Genomic DNA, 21,728 nt, shown 5'->3' with positions numbered 1-21,728 from the left:
GGCGTATGGTGGTGGTTGATGTTTATTGTCACAGAAAGGTCCACCATAACCATTGCCTTGATATGCATCACAGAATGGTTGTTGATAGTCCATTGGAGGTGGTTGTTGCCAAGAGGGTTGATCAAATCATTGTGCCTCCTCCCATCTTTGATTGTTCCATCCTTGATCCAAGCTCTCATTGTAATCTCCTCTCCCTACAACATGATTGTAACCAAAATCATAGGCAAAGGGGTGAGAATTCATAGTAGTAAATAAAAATAAAAACTAATAAAAATTAATGAAAATAAACTCCTAAAACTAGAAACACTAATAAAGAAACGAAAAAGCAAAATTATTTACAATAACCAATAATAAGGCACACGTTTGCCATTCCCCGGCAATGGCGCCATTTTGACGAACGGATTTTTGCGTGGTCTAGAATTTTACAAATAAGTTCTCGTTGAAAGTATAGCTTCTAAACCAATAAAGAATCATTTTGTACAAAAGTTTTGGTTGTCACAAGTAACAAACCCCTTAATAAAATTGATAACCGAAGTATTTAAACCTCGGTTCGTCTCTCAAGGAATTGCAGGAAAGTGTGCTTATAATTGGTTATGGAAAAGTATATTTTTGGGGTTTTTAAGATAAGAAGCAAAATAGTAAATGGTAATGAAAATTAAATGACTAGAAAAGCTCTTGACAAGGAGAAGATTAATCGGAAGTTCTATCCTTATTGAATTTTTCAAGATTAATAATAATAGGTTGTTGTTTCTACTTGGTTATCCTTTACCGAATAAAGAAAAGTCAAGTTGAGAGCCAACTTCTATTCACAAGTCCTAATCATTTCCCTTCGAAAGGATTAGAGACTTAAAAGCCAGCCAACAACTTCTAATTACCTATTAACTCTTGAGTCTTCCAACTCAAAAGACTCCAAATATTAATCAAATCCAAAGCAAGTTGGAGAGAAATCTAAATTAAATTGAAAGCATCAATAATATAAATTGAAGAAAGCAATCAAAAATCTGAAATACCTCAATTTGCATTAAATATAAAATCAAATCTAACATGAGAATTCATAAATTAAAGTAATAGAATAAATAAAAATAGAAAAGAAATTAAAGTAAAGGAACATTGAACCTGGAATTGGAAAGAAATACGCCTAAAATTAATAGAAATCCTAAATCCTAAAACCTAGAGTCTCTAGAAACTACATTCAAAACATAAAATTGTGAATAATGAAAGTTGTTGAATGAATGGATTCCCCCACTCTATAGCCTCTAATCTGTGTTTTCTGGGCCAAAAACTGGGTCAAAAACAGCCTAGAAATCGCCCCCAACGATTTCTGCAATTGCAGTATGTCGCGCATGTCGCACGTACGCGCTAAATGCGCGTGCGCGCCAATGGACTTTTCGCCAATGTGCGCGTGCGCGTCGCCTAGCTGCATGCCACTATAGCAAATTGTATATCGTTGCGAAGCCCCAGATGTTAGCTTTTCAACGCAACTGAAACCGCCTCATTTGAACCTCTGTAGCTCAAGTTATGATCGATTGAATGCGAAGAGGTCAGGGCTGACAGCTTTGCAGTTCTTTCAGCTTCTTATATTTCTTCCACTTTTGCATGCTTCCTTTCCATTCTCTAAGTCATTCCTGCCCTGTGATCTCTGAAAACACTTAACACACATATCAAGGCATCGAATGGTAATAAGGGAGAATTAAAATTAACTAAATTAAAACCAAAGAACCATGTTTTCAATCATAGCACAAAATCAAAAAGGAAAATATAAAACATACAATTTACATGAATAAGTGTGAGAATAGTAGATAAAATCCACTCAATTAAGTACAAGATTTGCCACGAAATAGTGGTACATCAATCACTGAACAGGGAAACTTGCACCTAAGAGGAACTTTCAGTAATCAACATCCACCTTCAACAAGAAAGTAGAAACAGCAAAATATCTTGTTATCTTAATCCATTACGGCTAGTTGTCACAGACGCAATGGTTTCATTTATATTATTATGGAACTAAACAGGCTACAACCCCCAACCGTTAACCTTGAATCAATGATTTAAAAAAAAAAACTTACATTTTCTTTTTAAAAAATGCTTTATACTTTTCAAAACTAAATCGGTGATGGCTGGACAAAATTTAATGAGGTATACAACGTTGAATTACTGAATTTGCATAACAATACATTACAATGCAAAATGAACAAAGAATTACTGCCTTTATGTAGAAAAATAACTAAATGAAGCAGCACATAGATACCAAAGAACGTGAAACATGTGGTGATTCCTATGAAACTACTTTTCACCGTACAAGATTTCTACATGTGATGCACATGAATGTTTCAACTTCATGCGGAAGCTGGTTCAGATGCAGCTGCAGCAGCTCGCTTCTTGGCGAAGTATTCTTCAGCACGCGCAAGGTTTTTAGCAACAGATGGCTTAACCCATTTCTTACGGCCAGGAAGCACAGTGAGGGAACAACCAGCACTCTCTAGTTTCTCCTTTGCGGATGTTGAAAAAGCACGGGCTTTAAATGTCAACTTCTTACTAAGCTCTCCTTCACCTAAAATCTGAAACAAAAGCACAAGTTTGCAACACATTATTTTCTTTCTTCTTTCGTAATCTCTATCTCAGATACTTTGTACAGGTTGTTGATCTATCAAAAGTCAAAACAAGATTCTGGACCATAAGAAGTTAAATTCACTGCATCATTAACTCGAAGCAAAGGCTTTCTTAAATACACTTGTTGCAAAGGTGTGCTTCTTGGGAAACCAGAAAAGCATTTGCATATTACAGATATGAATACGCTAGAATTTAATCAACAAATGCATGGTGCTCCATGTGCTATAGTTTCAGTCCCTAAACACTAGCCAATATGCTTTCAGAAGAATAGAAGTTAATTACTAGAGTTATTTCAAATGGCTTCTTCAAAATATTATTGACAGCAATGTCAATGTGAAAATACAGTTGGTTCACCCAAATTTTGTTGCCTTCTGTAGAAAATGATCCTTTAATAATTCACTGTGCAGTGACAGAAATGTCATTAGATCTCATTATTTCAATATCAATCTTTTTCAAGTGTTTGGTCTCCTATCAAAGATAGATTTGGATAGGGGAAGGATATTTCATATTTAGAGTTTCAGGTCATTGACATGTCCACTAAAATGTCATTTAAAATTTGACTTTATAGACAAATCCATTAAACATGAGTCTGATCCAAGAACATCTGGGAATTTCAAGGAAATTTACTCTAAGCATGAAAATGGTATAGTTCTTTTATGGTAGATTGTGCTAAGAAAATGTGGCATCCTCATTTGCTGTTCAAGATCATATATCCTAATACCCTAACTCATTACAAAAATAATCATCAAGAAGGGAAAGTAAGAGAAAAATATGCCACATGATTTATATGCAATTGAATCAATACATGATCTGTACCTTCAAAGGAAGTTTCCTTTCTCTTCCTGATGGATTAATCACACCCTTCTCCTTTAGAGTTTCAAGAGACACCTCTTCACCATCCTTAAATCTAGCATCCTCTATGTCCCTCAGATTTACATGGACATATTTTGGTAGCCCAGCACGCATACCTTATCAAAAGAGAAGATAAGGGAGAAAAGGGGCATCAAAAAATGGTTCGGAAGAGATACATGCACATTAACACATGCAAATTATCTTTTGCAAGAATACTTGCTTCCCTTATTAGATACGATAACATCATGATAGCGCTGATTAAATCATGATCCGGTTGTAGGAACCAGGCGCAGTATGGCCAACTCCACAAAAGGTTATGAGCCATGAAGGTAGAACCACACAGCTAGACATAAACAGTGCATATGAAACCAGTATATAGCAGTTCTCTTAAGTCTTAACTGGGATTTTATTTTCAGCTAGAAAGAAAAACTCCATGCAGCACATCACCGGAAATAACCTTCCTTGTTAGGCGAAGACCAACCACCAGATTATTGGTCTACCAACAGAAGTGAACAATCTAGCATTACACTCTATCTAGTAGTGATACATTAATACTTTTCTCTATTGTTTAGTTACCATGTTGGATCAAAGCTCACCATGCAATAGATGCAATGAAAAAAACCGATTAAGCTATACATGGCAATCATAATTTACTGTTTCTTGTAGCCCTCATCTTAGTTGCAATAATTGCATTGCAGAAATGACAAAATTGCCTTGAACATCTCTCTGAGGTTCAGGTCATAATCTAATGAAATCCAATCTAGAAGCCCCTATTCTGTAGAAATAAAACATAAAGCTTCTATATTTTAAACATAATAGCATACCGCCAGCAATTCCTCGAAGTTTGGGGATTCGACGGTAAAGGGGCATCTGACCACCCTCGAAACCCTTCCTGACGCCGGGGCCAGACCGTGACTTCTGACCCCTCATCCCAAAACCACAGCTTGCGCCTTGCCCTGCCGATATGCCTCTTCCCTTTCTCTTCGCCTTCTTCCTCGAACCCGGTTGCGGGCCCAGGTTGTCAAGCCTGAACCGCACGCTCGAAGCCCCCGCCGCAGGGGCAGGGGCAGAAGCCGCCTTGTTCACTACCACCGAGAGGGGTCTTCTGAGCTGCACCCTGAGCGTTGCCGTGTAGCCGCATGGTGTCGAGTTCAACTTCTTGAGGGATCCCTTGAATGGACAAGCAAGAGACGGAAATGCGGGTGGCTTTCTGGTGCCGAATGTGAGCGAAGTCGTGGTGGTGGATGATACCGGAATTAGAGAAGCTGAAACTGCCATGTCTATCACTCACTCCACAAGCTGCACAATAATTTCATCGATAGATAGGATAAGTTTTCTTTTCCCACTTTTTTCTTTCTTTATTTAATTATTTCTTTTATAATTTATATTTATATTTATCAAGGTTCTGAGAACCGAACCGGTCATCAAACCATTCTAATTACTGATTTACTGGCTTATTAGTCTAACCGGTTTAACCAGTGGTTCAACCGAAAAAATCGTTTTAAAATAAAATAATAAATAAATTATAAATAAACATCCTAAAATATAATTATAGTCTAATACATAGTTGTAAAAATCGGACCGGATCGGCCGATTCGACCGGAAAACCGGTGAACCAGACCCTATATCAGTCCAGTCCAGTGATTGAACCGAACAAGGAATTGACTCGGTCAAAACCGGTGAAGTGGTTTGACCGAACCGTTTGGGAGAAAATATTTCTAAAATACTTGAGGTAGGGTTCGAACCCCTGTCCTCAAGGAAACCAAAAGGTTCTACAACCATTAAACCACTATGTTTTCTATTAAAATTTATGCGAATTATAATACATATAGATATTTTTCATCAAATAGTTTACTTTTATTTAATTTATTTTAATTTTAATTATAAACTCACTCATTCTTAAATTAATTATATTTTTGTTTAACAATAATTATAAACTCATTTATTTTTTTATAATTATATAATATCTATTAATATTATTTTTTAATAAATACTTGTAGTATATAATAGTATAAAAGATATAAAATAATTAATAAATTATTAAAATTTAAAAATAATAGTTATTTTAATATAAAAACAAAATAAAAATATTGATGATAGAGTAAAAATAATAAAATATTTATTGTTCATGTTCAATATTGTTTTAAAATAACTTGATATTTTAAAATGTTAAGTAAAAATATGTATTTTAAATTTTAATTTTAAACTTTTGACTATTTTTTATTTTTTATTTACATAGGACCGAGTCAACCGGTTCAACCAGTAACCCAACGGTTGAACTAGTGACTCAGTGACCTGACCGGTTCGATCACCGGTTCGGTTCTGACAACTATGGTCTAATATAATCTTAAAATATTTTCGAAATTTAAAACACTACATAAAATATCATCAACTAAATCTACATGATCTTATCAAAATACAAATTCAACCGTTAAATAGTAAAATAAACATCTAAATATTAAATCCCAACATCATGATTTATCAATCATCAAAATCAGCAAGAACTTGTCATCAGCAATTGCTTCTTGATTAATATTATTATCCATAATTAAAATTAATAAAACAGATACGAAATTAAAAACAGCCACAGCACAATGAAAAATAAAAAAAAAACCATCAACAAGACCATATCTGAATTAACCCTACAACATTCAGCAACAATCACAAAACCCTAGACCTTCACCCAGCAATTAGCAGAATACAAAACACCAGAACAAAAATAATTAGGAGCATACAAAACACTAAAAGTCATTAGCAGAATACAGCATCTACAAAACAAAGCCATTAGCAGAATACAAACACCAGCGAATTTGAACAAAATAATTAGAAGCCATCAGCAGAATACAAACACCAGAACAAAAAATTCAGCAGAAATAATGAACTTCATTGGCACACTACAAACAAATTGTTTTAAAATAAAATAAAATTCTTGAACCCAACTAATGCAACAGCACGTCGTAACTCAAGTTGCACAAAGTAACCAAAGGTGCTTGAACTCAGATATACGCACAAAGAGCAAAATTCTTGGCACAGTGTGCTAACTAACTAAGCCAGCTATAACAAATGTAAACAAAGCCAATTTTTTATTGAATCCTAAATCTTAAATAAAAAATAATATTGCGGATTCCCAATTCTTGGCACCGTTTCTGGAGGTAATCTAACTGCCATGGTGTTTAATCACATCAGTAAAGAACCAATAATCAGTAGAGAACCTGAGCTAATCACAAAATATTCATTAATCAATAAAATCGCAACACATAAAACCAGAGCTAATCACAAAAACAGAGCATAAAAAAGTAGGGAAAAAAAACGAACAACAACTGAACAATTGAAGAACAAGCAAGCAAGACATTCACTGACCTTCGAAGAAGACGCCAACAGACCCTTGATTGATGGACGACGCCGCCCAGACGACGGCAAGAAGATGAAGCCGACGGCAAGAAGATGCAAAGAGTATGGGATGGGGCGAGCTCGCGAAAGAAGAGAGCAGGGGAGTTGGAGACTTGGGGGCGGTGGCTACCCGGACGGACGGCGGCAGAGCTCGACGGACAGACGCGGCAGTGGCTCGACGGAGAGGCGGCAGTGGCTCGAAAAGAGTAGCTAGGGTTGGATAAGGGACAGTGAATGATTCGGGCAAGCAGAGCATAGGCTGAGAGGAGTGAGAAGTGAAGTGGTTCAGTTCAGTAATCAGTAGGCCAAGGTTGCAAACGACGCCGTTTCCTTCAAACCGGCTGATTTTTGATCCGGCCCAACCGGCCGGTTCTTGTCCAGTTCATCGGTTTCTTACCGATTTTTATTTCAGTGATTTCACATATCTGACTGGACCGTTAATATTGTCTTCATAGTTAGACCAATTCAACTGACCGATCCAATCCAGTTTTTAGAACATTGATATTTATACTACCATCAAAATTATAAGATTACTCAACATTTGTGCTTTCTCCAACTCCTATGTGCTATATTGTTTTCTTACTCCTAATTACTTTTGTTTATTTATTATGTGTATTGGCTATTTTTTTTTTAAGTTTACCAGGTATCTCCCAACCGACAGGTCAAGAACGAGTGAGTTGACTACTCGACTAACTTAAATTGGTTGGCCATTTATTAATTTATGAGTAATTACTCAAATCAGTCTCTAAGAATTTTAAAAACGGACATTTTAGTTTCTAAGAAAAATTAATACACAGATCAATTTTTAAGGTTTTACTCCGGCAGACAAATCAGCCAACCCAGTTCATTTTTCGGCAGAGTAATTACCCAAATCAGTCCTCAAGAATTTTAAAACAGACATTTTAATCTCTAAAAAATTAATATACAAATCAATCCCCAACATTTTTCTCTATCAAACATCAGTTCTCTGTCCAAAAATAATAATAATAATAATAATTATTATTATTATTTACACAATAATACTATATCATTAGGGGTGTTCAAAACCGAACCAGACCGAACAAAACCGGCCAACCGAACTAAAAAAACCGAGAACCGAATAAACCGAAAACCGAAAAAACCGAAAAAATTATATTTTGCTGTTTTTTATGCGGTTCGGTTCGGTTTTCGGTTTTGATACTAAAAACCTTAACCGAACCGAACCGAACCGGTCAACTAAAAACCATAAAAAACCATTCACCCCCCACCCCCAAACGGCCCAAGCCCAACCCATCAGATAACCTAACATGACCCCAACCCATCAGATAACCCTAAACCACTAACTCACTAACTCCTATTCTCCTACCCTAGCGCAGCCAAGAAACCTCATTACCCCAACCCTTCCCAGCCCCCTCCCAGCAGCGCCTCCTAGCCCCGCCTCCCAGCCCCTCCCAGCCCCTCCCAGTCCCGCGAACAAGCGCCTCCCAGTCCCGCGAACCAGTGCCTCGCAGCAACGCCTCCCAGCCGCGCCTCGCAGCAACGCCTCCCAGAAGCGTCGGACCAGCCACCCAGTAGCGCCGGACCAGCTCCTTCCAGCATGCAGCACCTCCCAACACCGAACACCAGATATGGAGGATCCAACTCATCCAAGTCAGGTATTAATTTGAATTATTTTTGTTTCATGTTCAGTGAATTTTCGTTTGAATTTCTGGTCATTGTTAAATAATTTTATTTTGTTTGAATTTATGCTTTTGTTTGAATAATTTCTGTTCTTTGTTCAGTGTAATTTTGTTTGAATTTATGCTTTTCTTTGAATAATTTTTGTTCTATGTTCAGTGTATTTTTGTTTGAATTTCTGGTAATTTTACATGTTTTCATCTTCAAATTATATTAAACTTGCATAGGGCAGCACAACAGACAGCACCCACGATCAACACAGCACCTTGCCACTTCCACCCAGCAGCCGATTCAAGTGAATATGGAGCCTGAGCCATCTATTCAGGTAATGTTTAGCTGTTTACCATTCTTGTTCAGTTTATTGTTAAGGTTTTGTTCAGTTTATTCTTGATAATTTGTTATTGCTGGAATGCTGGATAATGGTTATTGATTTATTGTTCAGTTTATGTTGGTAATTTGGTCTTGCTTGTTATTGATTTCTTGTTCAGTTTAGGGTTATCAGTTTATTGTTCAGGTTTTGTTCACTTTATTCTTGATAATTTGGTATTGCTGGAATGCTGGTTAATGGTTTATTGTTCAGTTTATGTTGGTAATTTGGTCTTGCTTGTTATTGATTTCTTGTTCAGCTTAGGGTTATCAGTTTATTATTCAGGTTTTGTTCACTTTATTCTTGATCATTGCTGTTTATTGATTTATTGCTGACTTGGTAATTTGGTACTGTTGTTGCCTTGTTGGTTATTGATTCATTGCTGGTTATTGATTCATTGTTGTGACTTGGTTAATTTGGTTAAGAGAACTTCTAGGCAGTGATGAACATTATTGTTATAGGCAATTTTTGGTAGTGATACATTGTTGCGCTATCTATAATGATGAACATTATGACTTGTTTAACTTTCATTTATGTTTTCTGCCTTTATTTTGCATGTGCAGGTTTGGGGCTGATGTGATGGAAGTAGTTGCATCTTGGACAAAAGTCTTGTGCGTTGACATCTCTCAAGGCCGCATACCAAATCATGTTGATGATGTCAAAGCTGAAGCTAGTGACTTAGGAAATAAAGTTTTATCTAATTGGAGTGTACTTCACATTAGGACAGGCAATGGTTTCCTTCTCCAAGAATTAGCTAAACAGGGTATGGTATTTCTTGTGATGTTCTGCACTTTTAGTAATATATGATGTATAATTCTTTTATATAAAAAAAGAGAAAAGAAAGACTTTGTAAAAGTTAGCAAATTTCTGAATTACTATTTGTTATAACAAAATGTGTATTGTTGGAAATCGGAAGGCATGTGAATCTTGTGCCATATAAATTTGTTCATACACAAATATATTTAATTGCTAATTAAATGAGAATTCCATAGCATCAAAACCAAGGTGTGAATATGTGAAAATCATGAAAAACAAAGATATATTCAAGTAAACAAAGAAAGTTGCTACATAAAGGTGGCATGAAAATGTATATACTAATACTATTATATGCTTTTTTGGAGGGAAGGTACACTTCTAAGATATATTACTCTTGCTACCTTTCCAAGTTCTCTGATTTGACTGGCACGGATTATAGTGAAAGGGCCATCAGCCTTGCTCAAAGCGTTGCTAATCGTGATGTATTTTTTTTAATTGATTGAAAAAACCGAACAAACCGAACCAAACCAAACCGATTTTAATTGGTTTGGTTTGGTTCGGATGGCTTCGATAAAAAAATCGAACCAAACCGAACCGCAGTTTAATTACACGATCGGATCGGATGACTTTTTCTTCAAAAACCGAACCAAACCGCACCGCGAACACTCCTATATATCATGATTTTTTTTGTATTTTTTAGACAAAAATAATAATAAATTTATTCATTAGATTTTTATGTATATATATATATATATAGTCACTCAATAATAATAATAATAATAATAATAATAATAATAATAATAAAATTATTAGAGATTATTTTACAAAAAATTTAAGATTAAAACTATTTGATATTTTTGTATTTAATATAATCAAAAGATATCCTACTTTAAAAAATATATTTGTATTAAAAGAAAATATTTTAATTTAAATTTCAAAATTAGTAGAACTTATTATTATTATTATTATTATTATTATTATTATTGAGTCACTATATATATATATATATATATATATATATATAATACATATATAAGAATCTAATGAATAAATTTATCATTATTTTTGTCCAAAAAATACAAAAAAAATTATGGTATAATATTATTGTGTAATTAATAATAATAGTAATAATAATTTTTTTGGATGGAGAAAAACGTTGAGGATTGATCGGTATATTATTTTTTTGGGAAACTAAAATGTCCATTTTTAAAATTCTTGGAGAGTGATCCGGATAATTACTTTGTCTGTTGGAGTAAAATCTTAGGGATTGATTTGTGTATTAATTTTTCTTAAGGACTAAAATGTCCACTTTTAAAATCTTTGAAGATTGATTTAGGTAATTACTCTTAATTTATTCTCCCTTTTTCTTTTCTCCAGGTCGGTTTATTTGTTTTTGGGCTGCGCACAGTATCGTATTCTCACTTGCAGTTGTTTTATTCCTGAATCTCAACACTCGTGCAGTGATTTGGGCTTCTGATGTTCTTGGGTCAATTCCTGCTATTTTATTTTTTAATAAGATCCAGTAGTTGGCCCTAATATATTGGGCTTTTAAACGTAAGAGAAATCATTCAACGTAAAGAAAGAAAGAGTTAAACTAAAAGAAAAACAAAAAGATCAAACATGTATTGGACGCAAGAAAAACAAAATCATACGAAAACAATCAGTTATTTTTAAAAATATATAATAAAAATAAAATAAATTAAATAACTCATATATTTATATAAATATATAATGACTGATATTTTGTATCTATATAATATTTTTAAATAAGTCATGTTAATCACTAATTGGATTTGAATGTATTTAACGCCATCCATCCCAATCTTTGTTGTATTATGTTTCTGAAAGCACTATTTGTCTATTTGACTACCGTAGAGAGCACTAGTTATTAAGGTATTATTTAAGAGTTTAAGCATATATATTGGCTTAGAAAATACGTGTTAGCAGGCAAGAATAGCACATAGATAAAATCTGGGAGATGAGATGAGGGAGGTAACAAACTAGCATACTTAAGCGAGAGCTCTTAGTAGTTAATAGGTACTGGCATCATAAATTGGGTATAAAACTATAAATATAGAATAGGAGAAGAATGACACCTCTTATTAGGTTGGTGTTGGTGAGTGTGCCCTCGGGGCCCGAGTGTGATTATCCTATGTCCATACCTAGCTTACTTAGAGCATACCATTTCAGGATATTTTTCCAAGTTCATCATACTAGTTAATCCACCCCAAATATATCATGTCATTTTTACTTAGCTTCGCATCGTAGGGGGTGGTAAATTAAATGTCACCCAACACCATCATGACATATGCGTTCTCTTAAGAGCTACACACTATGCTTGTTTAGCCCACTGTAGTTCTTTGTTTCAGCAAATTGAGGTTACTGTAGTTGCAATTCTTAGCTTGGAGTCCATTTCTAACTTCATTCACAACCACCACCCAACAAAATTAACCACTTTGCTATTCTGGATTTCTCAACTTATATTGTAAGTAGATAGATTTCCTATAAATTTTGTTGATGTATGTCACCTTTTTCTTATTTTCTTGTTTTTGCATTCATATTCTTATATTCAGATATTTGTATGGCTGAAATTTTTTTATTATAGATTATAAATACGTGTAAACTAGGGCTGCTAATTGGTAAGATAGAATAGGGTTTAACTCTACTTGCGGGTTAAAAATTTTATTAAAACTCTATTTTACTCTATTTGTAGGTTAAAAATCTCTCAACACTAATCCTACTTGCATCCTAAAGTTCTAAATCTTACCCTACTCTATCTTACTGGCTGAAATATCAATTTTTTTAAAACAAATATAAAATTCAATCATTCCAAATTTCATACATATTAATAAAATATAAAATAAAAAATCAATGCTTTAAATTACTAAATTAACTAATTAGTCTAGTGGTTGCTCATATAAGGACTAGTTTGATGAAAATGACTCACGTCTAAACTTTTAAATACTATTTTAATAATAAAAAACTTTTTTACATGTCAAGTGTGATTGACCTGCAACGTGGCGTGCCATGTGTCACTGACCTGACAGGTCAACCAATCATCTTATAACACATGGTACTTAACGTGACACGTCATCATCCAACTGACGAAAGGACTAATTTGACTTACATTTTATCTTTTAGGGACTAATATGACTAAAAAAATTATTTGAGAACTAATTTAAAGAATGAGTAATTTTTTCGAGACGAATTTGAGTATTAACTTAGTATTCTTATATTATTATAATTTAGTGGAACCGAAGACAATAGAAATTATTTAAAAAAATGATTATTGAAGATCATATCCGAGTCCTATGATTGTTCTGATATGGATGCCGAAAAAGTTGAAAATGATTTTATATAGGGGGGTTTAATTATATTTGTTCCCGGTTGGGAATGAAGGCAAGCTACGATAGAGAAGAAGAGATAGGAAGTGGTAACATTATGGTGAAAACTATGGAGCTAGATATATATTAGGAGGAGAAGCTACTTTTATAAGAATGAAAAAATGGGTATATGCAAAGGGAAACTGCAACCGAAATTTCGAAGTAATAACTAAACAGCTATTCGATCACAGAAAGTTAGATGGAGGCTGAGCCCCCAATGAAGTGGCAATGAGGGAGGCACAGTAGTACTCATTGCGGAAGACTATTGAGTAGTGAACAATATAATAACCTAACTCTTTGACCTCCATTTTTAATAAGACCAATCAATCACTACTATTGATCCATCCAGTCAATAATGGTAATGGGCACATAGCGGATAAAGACAATTATCTGATTCTTCTTCTCACCATTTGGTTTCGTCTCGTAACTAATTACTTCCAAGCTCATCAATTATTTTCTTACCATAATACTCTTCTCTCTTCACCTTTTCCTCCAAACATCCCATTCCTTCTTGTGTTCTTTTCTTTATGTTAGTCCCAACTCCCAACCAAAGTCACACCAGATCGAATCACTCCATATTCATTCATGTGAAAATAATAACTAATAACTACTAGTTATTAAATGATTCGACATGTTTTATTAAACTGTTTAATATATAATTATATGGTGTAGTTTATGGACACAAGTTTTGGTACCTATGGTGTCTATGAACTTCACAAAATAATATTTTCAACCAAATAAAATGAAAAATTGAAGCACGTTTTAGTTTTATTAATAAATAATGACATGTTTATGAGTGTAAATATAAAAGAAAAAAATTAGAACATTTATCATATTTTTTAACAAAAAAAATGATCTATCGTTTTTTCTCGTCGTCGAAAATGAAATCGCTATCAATGCCCAAAATTTAAAAAATGATAGTATCTAAAAATACTTACATTGCATTAATTTTTTTTCTCACGTTAATAAATAATTATTTATATATTTTATTTTTAATTAAAATAATCATTTTATTCTGCAATAAAAATTTTGAAGTCTAAAGTTATTGTTATTAATTAAATTTTAATATTAGTAAAGTGAAATTTAAAATTATTAATTACAAAAAAGAAAAGTATAAGTAGATAATAAAAATATTAATGCAATGTAAGTATTTTTAGATACTATCATTTTTTAAATTTTGGGCATTGGTAGGGATTTCATTTCCGACGACGAGAGAAAACGATAGATTATTTTTTTTGTCAAGAAATATGATAAATAGTCTAATTTTTTCCTTTTATTTACACTCATAAACATGTCATTATTTATTAATAGAACTGAAACAGGCTTTAATTTTTTATTTTATTTGGTTAAAAATATCATTTTATAGAGTTCATAGCCACCATAAACACCAAAACTTGTGGCCACCATAGACTACACCTAATTATATATATACATCTTAGCTATTATCGGCATTTTACCAAAATAAAAATAAAAAATATTAAAAACTAATACTTTTTATTAATTGCATCATTAGTTTATTTTTATACTAATAGGATTTAAAATTTAAAATTATTTAAGTTGGCAAAATATTAATCAAATAAAAAAAACAAAATTTATTATTTTTTATCAATATTTTTAACTATCGGTAATACTTTTTGTTTAACAGTCTAATAACATATTTTTAATTTATACTTTTAAATATGGTTGGTTAATTACTAATAAAAAATAATAAATTTTACTAGTCAACGTTCTTCTAAAAATAATATCCTTAATGCTTAGACATCAAATTTTGGAAAAATTACTATTATTCTTTAAAAATTAAAAATATTGTACATAATATTCTTCTATTTGTAAAAGCATACTTTAATTTCCCTTGGAATTTAAGTTATTATTATCGAATAACTTTAAATTACAACATTAAATTACTGCCTTCGAAAAGATTAATATGGACATACATAACAAAACAAAATGTACATATATACAATAATAATAGTTAAACCCAAACTTTTTATTCCAGGTATAGGACTAATTTTATTTCTAGTACTAATTTATTTTTTTAAGTTTTCTTCTTTTTTTTTGGTGACTTTTAAGTTTTCTTCTTTGAGAATGCTAGTTGTAATTTGGAACTTTTTTTAATTATATTTCTTGCTATTACTATTGACCCAAATAATCCTACACTTAGAACCGCTTTTTCGTACCAACAAATACCCAGAAACATAAATACTAACTACTTCTTCAATAATGATAACTAATTTTTTTGTATGTGTTAAAAGTGAACACCAACATATATTTACGAGATGAATTATTAAACAAAAATGTTACATAATGCACATAAAAAAATCTGTCATCATACACGTTGTTTAACTTATTTTTTATATATATTTTGTATAAATATTGATGCTTAGATAAAATAAAACTTTATTAGCTTGAATTCAAAATTTTAGGTTCCAATGGTTATTGTATCATTTAACATTAAAGAGAAAGTAAACCTAGAACAATGTGATTAGGAAAATAAATTATGTTTGAAGAAAAGCATCAACATCCATCTATAGATGCTTTTCGAAAATAGATAATGAGTGGTAACTTGAAATTGTCTTTTAACTAGTCAAAGAGTTAGAGAGTATATAATTATATGGAACATGGTTGAAATTCCATTAATACATATAAAAATTTTCACCTGCACAGCTCCTATTGTTAGCTGGTTTTACTAGGTGGTAGGCTACAGTGCCATTTGCATACCAAAACAAAAGAGGCTTGTTTGTTATTAATATGTGAGGTCCTTTTCTTTAAAATTTCATTCATTGTTTCAATGATTCATTTATTCTTTTAACTTAATTTGCAAAAAGATGTTTATCAAATAGTCTTGTTCCTGAACTCGTAACTAAAAGAATCGGAGTTATTTGCAAATAAATACACATCGTTGTCTATTATTATTTCAGCAATTATTATTGCTTAGAAGTTATTACTCAATGTTACTATTTAATCAGGTACCAAGATTAACCGTACATATGAATATAAGTTTAAATTTGGTTGAATTAAGATTGGAAATGGATACTTATTTTCTTCAATAATTGGTATCAGAACATTCAAACCAAACTCAACTACCATGACTCAAAAAGCAATAAACTTAATATATAAATATAATAAAAGATATTGTTTAAACAAATAAATTTATCATCAATATCATCAATAATTAATTGAATCTCTAATTATATGCGATTCGTTTAAATTCTATGTCTATTTATTTATTTTACGGTATTATCGAATTCGGTAAGATAGAAATTAATCTATCGTAAATTAAAATTATATTTAAAAATTTACAATTAATTAATAAATTATTACATATTAATAAATTAATCACTAAATTGATTAAAATTAAGTATTTTATCTCTATCTTTTGCAAACCTGTCTCAGATAAATATATATTTATGCCTTGGTAGTTGGAATGTAAATATTCTTATTAATAGTGGACACTGTACTGCTTGAAGTAAAGAGAGAAGATAGAGAGCTTCATTTTAATTCTTTAACACTAGAAATATTCTACTAAAAAGCTTAAGGCAGCAATTTTGTTTGTTACTTTTAATCAGCTAAAGAATTATAGTCCAAATTGTGGCTACTTTAATTAAGCATGCATGTGGAAGTGTGCTTGAGGTCAAGTTTGACCTATAGAAGAAAATTTTGAATACTTCTTGCATACAGGGGTTTTTCCTTTCCAAACTATATATCGGTTTCGCAATATAAAACTATATGGTCAGTTATATTTGGGATATTAAGTTTTAAACTAAAGCTATTCAAATTGTTTGATGCTGTTGATGATGATTTATTTTTCATGTAGTTTTAATTAGATTCAAAATCTGATCAAAGTCTTACGTATGTACACCCCTCAGCTCAAAATTTAATTTAGCAAGATTCCATGTCTTTGTAATTTTTGTTACCTTGTTTCAAAACATACTACAATTTAATAGAATGAAGCGAATTGTGAAGGTTCTTGAACAATGAAAACGTGCACTTTTGATATATTTTGTTAGGGAAAGTATGAGGAGCCAATAGAATATTTATACAATGTGTACAATGGAGGTTTATGGAGTATTAGAGATATAATCATTAGTGTTACCTTTTCTTATCAGCTAAAACTTTTGGGATGAGTGGTATCATGACATCGTAGTGAACTCCAAAATCAGTTTAATTTTTCGGGAAGATGTTTATTATCCCTAATACTCAGATGATTATTCTAGATAGTATGGGAGATGTTCATTTTGTAACTCAATAGCTCATTTTACACATTATACAAATAGTCCATTATCTCCCTAGAGGTATTGCATTGGCCTAAAAAGAGGTTCTGATTTTGTGTCGTTTATCTTGAATATTTCCTTGTCTCCCTTGCAGTACAATGAATGCTTATTGTAGTACAAATAATGAAGGGGTTTGGTACCCGTTTACATAAAATAATTAATTAAGCAGGTATGATTATATAGTATTAATAATAATATGAGTTACGTTACGTTGAGTCATCATAAGTGAAAGAACTTTTCAATTAAAATTTTGACTGCTTGAAGTCGAGGACTAAAGGTAGTGGAGCCAACATGATGAAGACAATTTCCTCTACAGGTTTGTAAGTTGCATTGTTAGACTTTCTGAACACACAAGAGATGTTTGTTGGATTTACTGCTTAAAACTGTGAAGGACCACATGAAAAGTAATCATATATATACACACAAATACACATACACTTGCAAGAGATCTTCAGAATTCAGATAGATAGGGCGCGGTCATTGCATGATTCTTCGGTCCAGGGTTTTCAAAATATCATATTTATAAAATCAAATCAAGTCAAATAATTATTGTTATTTGTGTATGTGTATGTATATATGTATATGTGTGTCACATAAATTAAATAAACAAATGATGAATTGAATTCACGGCCTTCATTCATAGTACAAATTAGCAGCTAGTCAATGAGGCTAGTGTGGTCCATGAATATCACCTGATTTTAATGCTTACCCCTCTTATTAGGTAGTGTCTTCTTTTTCCTTTATATCCATTTCAGGTGTAGTAGTGTGAAGAGCGAACAAACCACTATTCAGTTCATCACCACTGGCATCTATTCTTCTGCTTTTGCCATTTACAAATACATAATACTAATACCTACAACTTGCTTGCTTTCAAAGCTTGCTTTAACTTAAACCATTATTTAAGTGGTTCTGTACTGTCAATGGTCCCAACCCCATTATTTTATTTCAAACAGTTAAGCTACTGCTTTTGGCTTTTATTTGCTTATATAGAATTTTACCAATTTCACACTTTTTTTTCTGATAAATAAATAAAAAAAACGTAGATAATTATCTACCAAAATGCAAAGCATTATAAGTTAGAAATTGATGTTTTATTTAGAATTGTCCTGATGATGAATAATGGGATAGAGAAGAAAAATTGAAATGCACTAGCTAGGATGTGTATGCATATATATACATAGAGAGGAGCAGTGAAAAGGACTATGTATATGTGATCTAAGAGATATAGCATAAGTTTCAAAGAATAAAACAATAGATGTGGGGTTGAGTCTATCTCAAAACCCTAATGATAGATACTGATAGCAACCGTTCGTTGAAGCAAGTCTAAGTCCCCTGGATAGAATTTAACACCCCAGAAAGGAGGCATTGAGCTATTGTATGTGGACCATACATTACCTGTTTCTCTAAACATGCCCCCCTCCTTTTAGCAAATTGTTCACGTACCCTTATGCCTCTTTCTCATTCTTAGGGCAAACTTTAATGCTCAAACATGTGTACTGCACCATCTCTTTGCCACCCTTTGTTGCCAATATCAACCTCAGCTCTAGGGCAAAAGAAACTATATAATTAAAATCAATATATATAATTCGTTGGGCTTACTTCCCTAAGTTTCCAACGAAACTACTAGACCAAACTTGTGATTAAGCGAGCCTTCAATTCCCACACTCACCCACTCTCTCACACTCTCTTTTTAAAGTCACGAGACCCACTGTCCCATTGTTCATTCAATTGTGTGTGTGGCGTGGCAGAGGAACTGATAGAGAACTTTCAAAGCTCTTTATCTTCTACCATCACTCAACTAGCCTCTATATCGCAGTTCCAAACTGAAAGTGTGTCTCGCAAATTTTATAAAAAGCTTTTAGTTCTATCTTCCCTTCATCTGAAAGAAAGAAAGAAAGAAAAGAGGAGTGCTGGCTGGCTTGCCCCTCATATTTATATATATTTTCTGTCTCACTCTGCGTGTCGGTACCATGTAGGTCTTTCTCCTCTATCTCTGGTTCTTTCTTCTATTCATGTGATGACTTGTTTCCTTCACAGGAGACCAGAAGGAAATCCATTAGACCTTAACAATTTGCCTGATGACTACAATAGAGATCATGGCAAACAACTCCTCCAAGACACCTTCTCTCCCGGTAAATACTTGTCCTAGTCTTATTTTTGTTATACTAGCTAGGTAGGTGAAATTGGTTTAATTGGGTGCAGGTTGCAGGAAAAAGAAAAGCGGCGGCGGTAAGGATGGAAAAGAGGAGTGTAGGAAGGTGTATGAGTGTAGATTTTGTTCCCTCAAGTTCTGCAAGTCCCAGGCTCTTGGGGGACACATGAACCGCCACCGCCAAGGCTACTCTCTACTCTCTACTCTATCTCTTTTTTCTTTATATTATTATATACGGGGGACACAGATTGATAGATTGTTAAAGAGAGAGGACCCTGCTAGCTGCTATTTGCTTCTTTTTCTTTTTTGTTTTTATTTATTTAGATTATTTGATTTTCATCAGAGAGGGAAACAGAGACGCTGAATCATGCCCGTCAGCTGGTGTTTGCTGCTCATCAACCTCCACCTCACTTAGGGTATGTTTGTCATTTCCATTATTTCCTTCTTCCTCTCCTTAATTCATCTTTTGAATTCAGATGCTGTCAAGACCCAACAGCCGCAGCTCTCAGATTCCCAAGATACTTCTCTGCGTCATCCACGTCATCAACCGCTTCAGCATCTCATCATCAGCCCTATCTATACGCTTCACCATCCAGGCCACCGCCGGTCTCCTTCGCTCCTCCTCCTCACGATTACTACGTGGGCCATGTCCTCAGCACCAACTATGGCGGTGCGGCAGAGTCATCAGCAGGAGCAGGAGGAGGCAGTTACACGTGCATAGGTGCAGCGGTGGTGGGACAAGCAGGGAAGGAGAGGGAGCAGGAAGGGTCGTTGAATTGGGGAAGATCATCATCAACATCGGGATCACAGCCTCATCATCGTTTGGATCCTCCTTCAGCGATCAATCGGTTTCAAGATGGGTTCTAACATAATATATATGAGATTCTTTGTTTATTATATATATTTGAGTAAGTGATGATTATGAAATAGAGTTGTAGTATGCTATGCAGTATGTATCATAAAGACACGCCATCCGAATGAGAATGAGAGAGAGACATAACAAGACAGATGGGGTCATGACTCATGAGTGAGAAGAGAGAGAAAGTTATCACTACTTTGTTATTTTGGGTCTTGGTTTCGTTTCTTTTCTTTTGTTTTGTTTATCTCAACAGTGACTTGGCTGCAGCTTTTGAGCTCATGTACACGCTCAGCTACTTTGGCTTCTTCGTTTTCCTCTTCTCCTTCTCCTTCTCCTTCTCCTTCTTTCCAACTTTAACAACTAACTAACGGCCGCCCTATTCTATTTCTATTGTTAATTTGTTACCATAACAAATACTAGTTACTAAGTTACATATCAACTCAAACTAACTTCCCAACCATTGTATGTATAGCCTTATTATTATATTCATTGAATGTGTGTGTTGCCCTTTTCTTACTCTAATTGGTGGTGGCTTTCGCAGTTTCACTTTCACTACCTGAATCTTTGCCGCTTTCTCTTCTTCTCTCTTGCTCTCATTCTATCCCAACCAAAATTGGGCTATCAGTGTCACACATGTCTGCACAATTAGGGTAATGACATACACACAACTCCAACTCCTCTTTAATTTAGACCCATCTTGCTAATTGGGATCCATGCTTATAACAATCAAACCTGCCAAATATCTCATTTTCTTCTTAAACCACAAACCTTTTATCTCTCAAACTTTCTACTTGCACACAACATATAGTAATAAAATCAACCTCTAATATTTGTTTTCAACATTCGTGAATGAAACCAACCAAAACTACCATCTAAGGAATCAAACAGTTTTGTCACCGTCATCTTTGGTGCTAACGTATAGTATAGATACACAAATTTTCATTATCCATATCTTGAGTAATGACCTTATGTAAATTAAATTTCCATGAGATAGATGGTTAAAAATTTTATATATTAAAAATGTTTTGATTAAAAAATATATATTGATAAAAAATTGTTAAAATTTATTATTTTTAATTTTATTTAATATATTATATAATAAATAAATACTAAATAAAATAAATTTAGACTGTTTAAGCAGATTATTTTTTATTTTCTTAACATATTACTGCTTATATATTTGTGTTTTGTTGATATAAAGAGGGAGAATGAATACAATTTCTAAGATAAAAAAATAAAAACATATGATAAGTTTTTCTTTTCCTAATTAATATTCTTTATTAAACTTTATTATATATATAAATGCGAGAACTAAAATATAAATATATAAAAGTCTTAACCATCTAATAAAAAATATTCTCCCTCAAACAATAAATTCTTAAATAAGGTTAACTTTTCTAAACCGAATCTTGCAAACACATTGTTGTAAATA

The 21,728-nt window shown here is 33.0% G+C and overlaps 2 protein-coding genes across 3 annotated transcripts; one reads left to right on the top strand and one right to left on the bottom strand.

The window, feature by feature from the left end:
• Nucleotides 1–1,054: 1,054 nt before the first annotated feature.
• On the bottom strand, nucleotides 1,055–4,808 carry LOC130982592 (50S ribosomal protein L15, chloroplastic-like). 2 transcript variants are annotated; one of them, XM_057906630.1, is made up of 4 exons: nucleotides 4,287–4,808; nucleotides 3,427–3,578; nucleotides 2,300–2,558; nucleotides 1,055–1,906 (listed from the first exon to the last, which is right to left on the bottom strand). In XM_057906630.1, the coding sequence occupies exons 1-3, from the start codon at nucleotides 4,738–4,740 to the stop codon at nucleotides 2,337–2,339; spliced, it is 828 nt and encodes a 275-aa protein (XP_057762613.1). In that variant the 5' UTR covers nucleotides 4,741–4,808; the 3' UTR covers nucleotides 1,055–1,906; nucleotides 2,300–2,336. The 2 variants fall into 2 exon arrangements, with proteins under 2 accessions (XP_057762613.1, XP_057762612.1); XM_057906629.1 differs by lacking the exon at nucleotides 1,055–1,906 and having other exon boundaries at nucleotides 2,128–2,558.
• A 14,392-nt stretch (nucleotides 4,809–19,200) lies between these two features.
• Nucleotides 19,201–20,304, top strand: LOC130981444 (zinc finger protein JAGGED-like). Its single transcript, XM_057905040.1, has 5 exons — nucleotides 19,201–19,257; nucleotides 19,323–19,417; nucleotides 19,488–19,622; nucleotides 19,781–19,853; nucleotides 19,914–20,304. Coding segments are annotated over exons 1-5 (696 nt in total). The 5' UTR covers nucleotides 19,201–19,255.
• Nucleotides 20,305–21,728: the final 1,424 nt, after the last annotated feature.

Source organism: Arachis stenosperma, chromosome 5 (genome assembly GCF_014773155.1).
Source record: "Arachis stenosperma cultivar V10309 chromosome 5, arast.V10309.gnm1.PFL2, whole genome shotgun sequence".
Taxonomy (NCBI): domain Eukaryota; kingdom Viridiplantae; phylum Streptophyta; class Magnoliopsida; order Fabales; family Fabaceae; genus Arachis; species Arachis stenosperma.
Note: the sequence above shows the minus strand (reverse complement) of the source record. Positions and strands in the feature narration are given on the sequence as shown.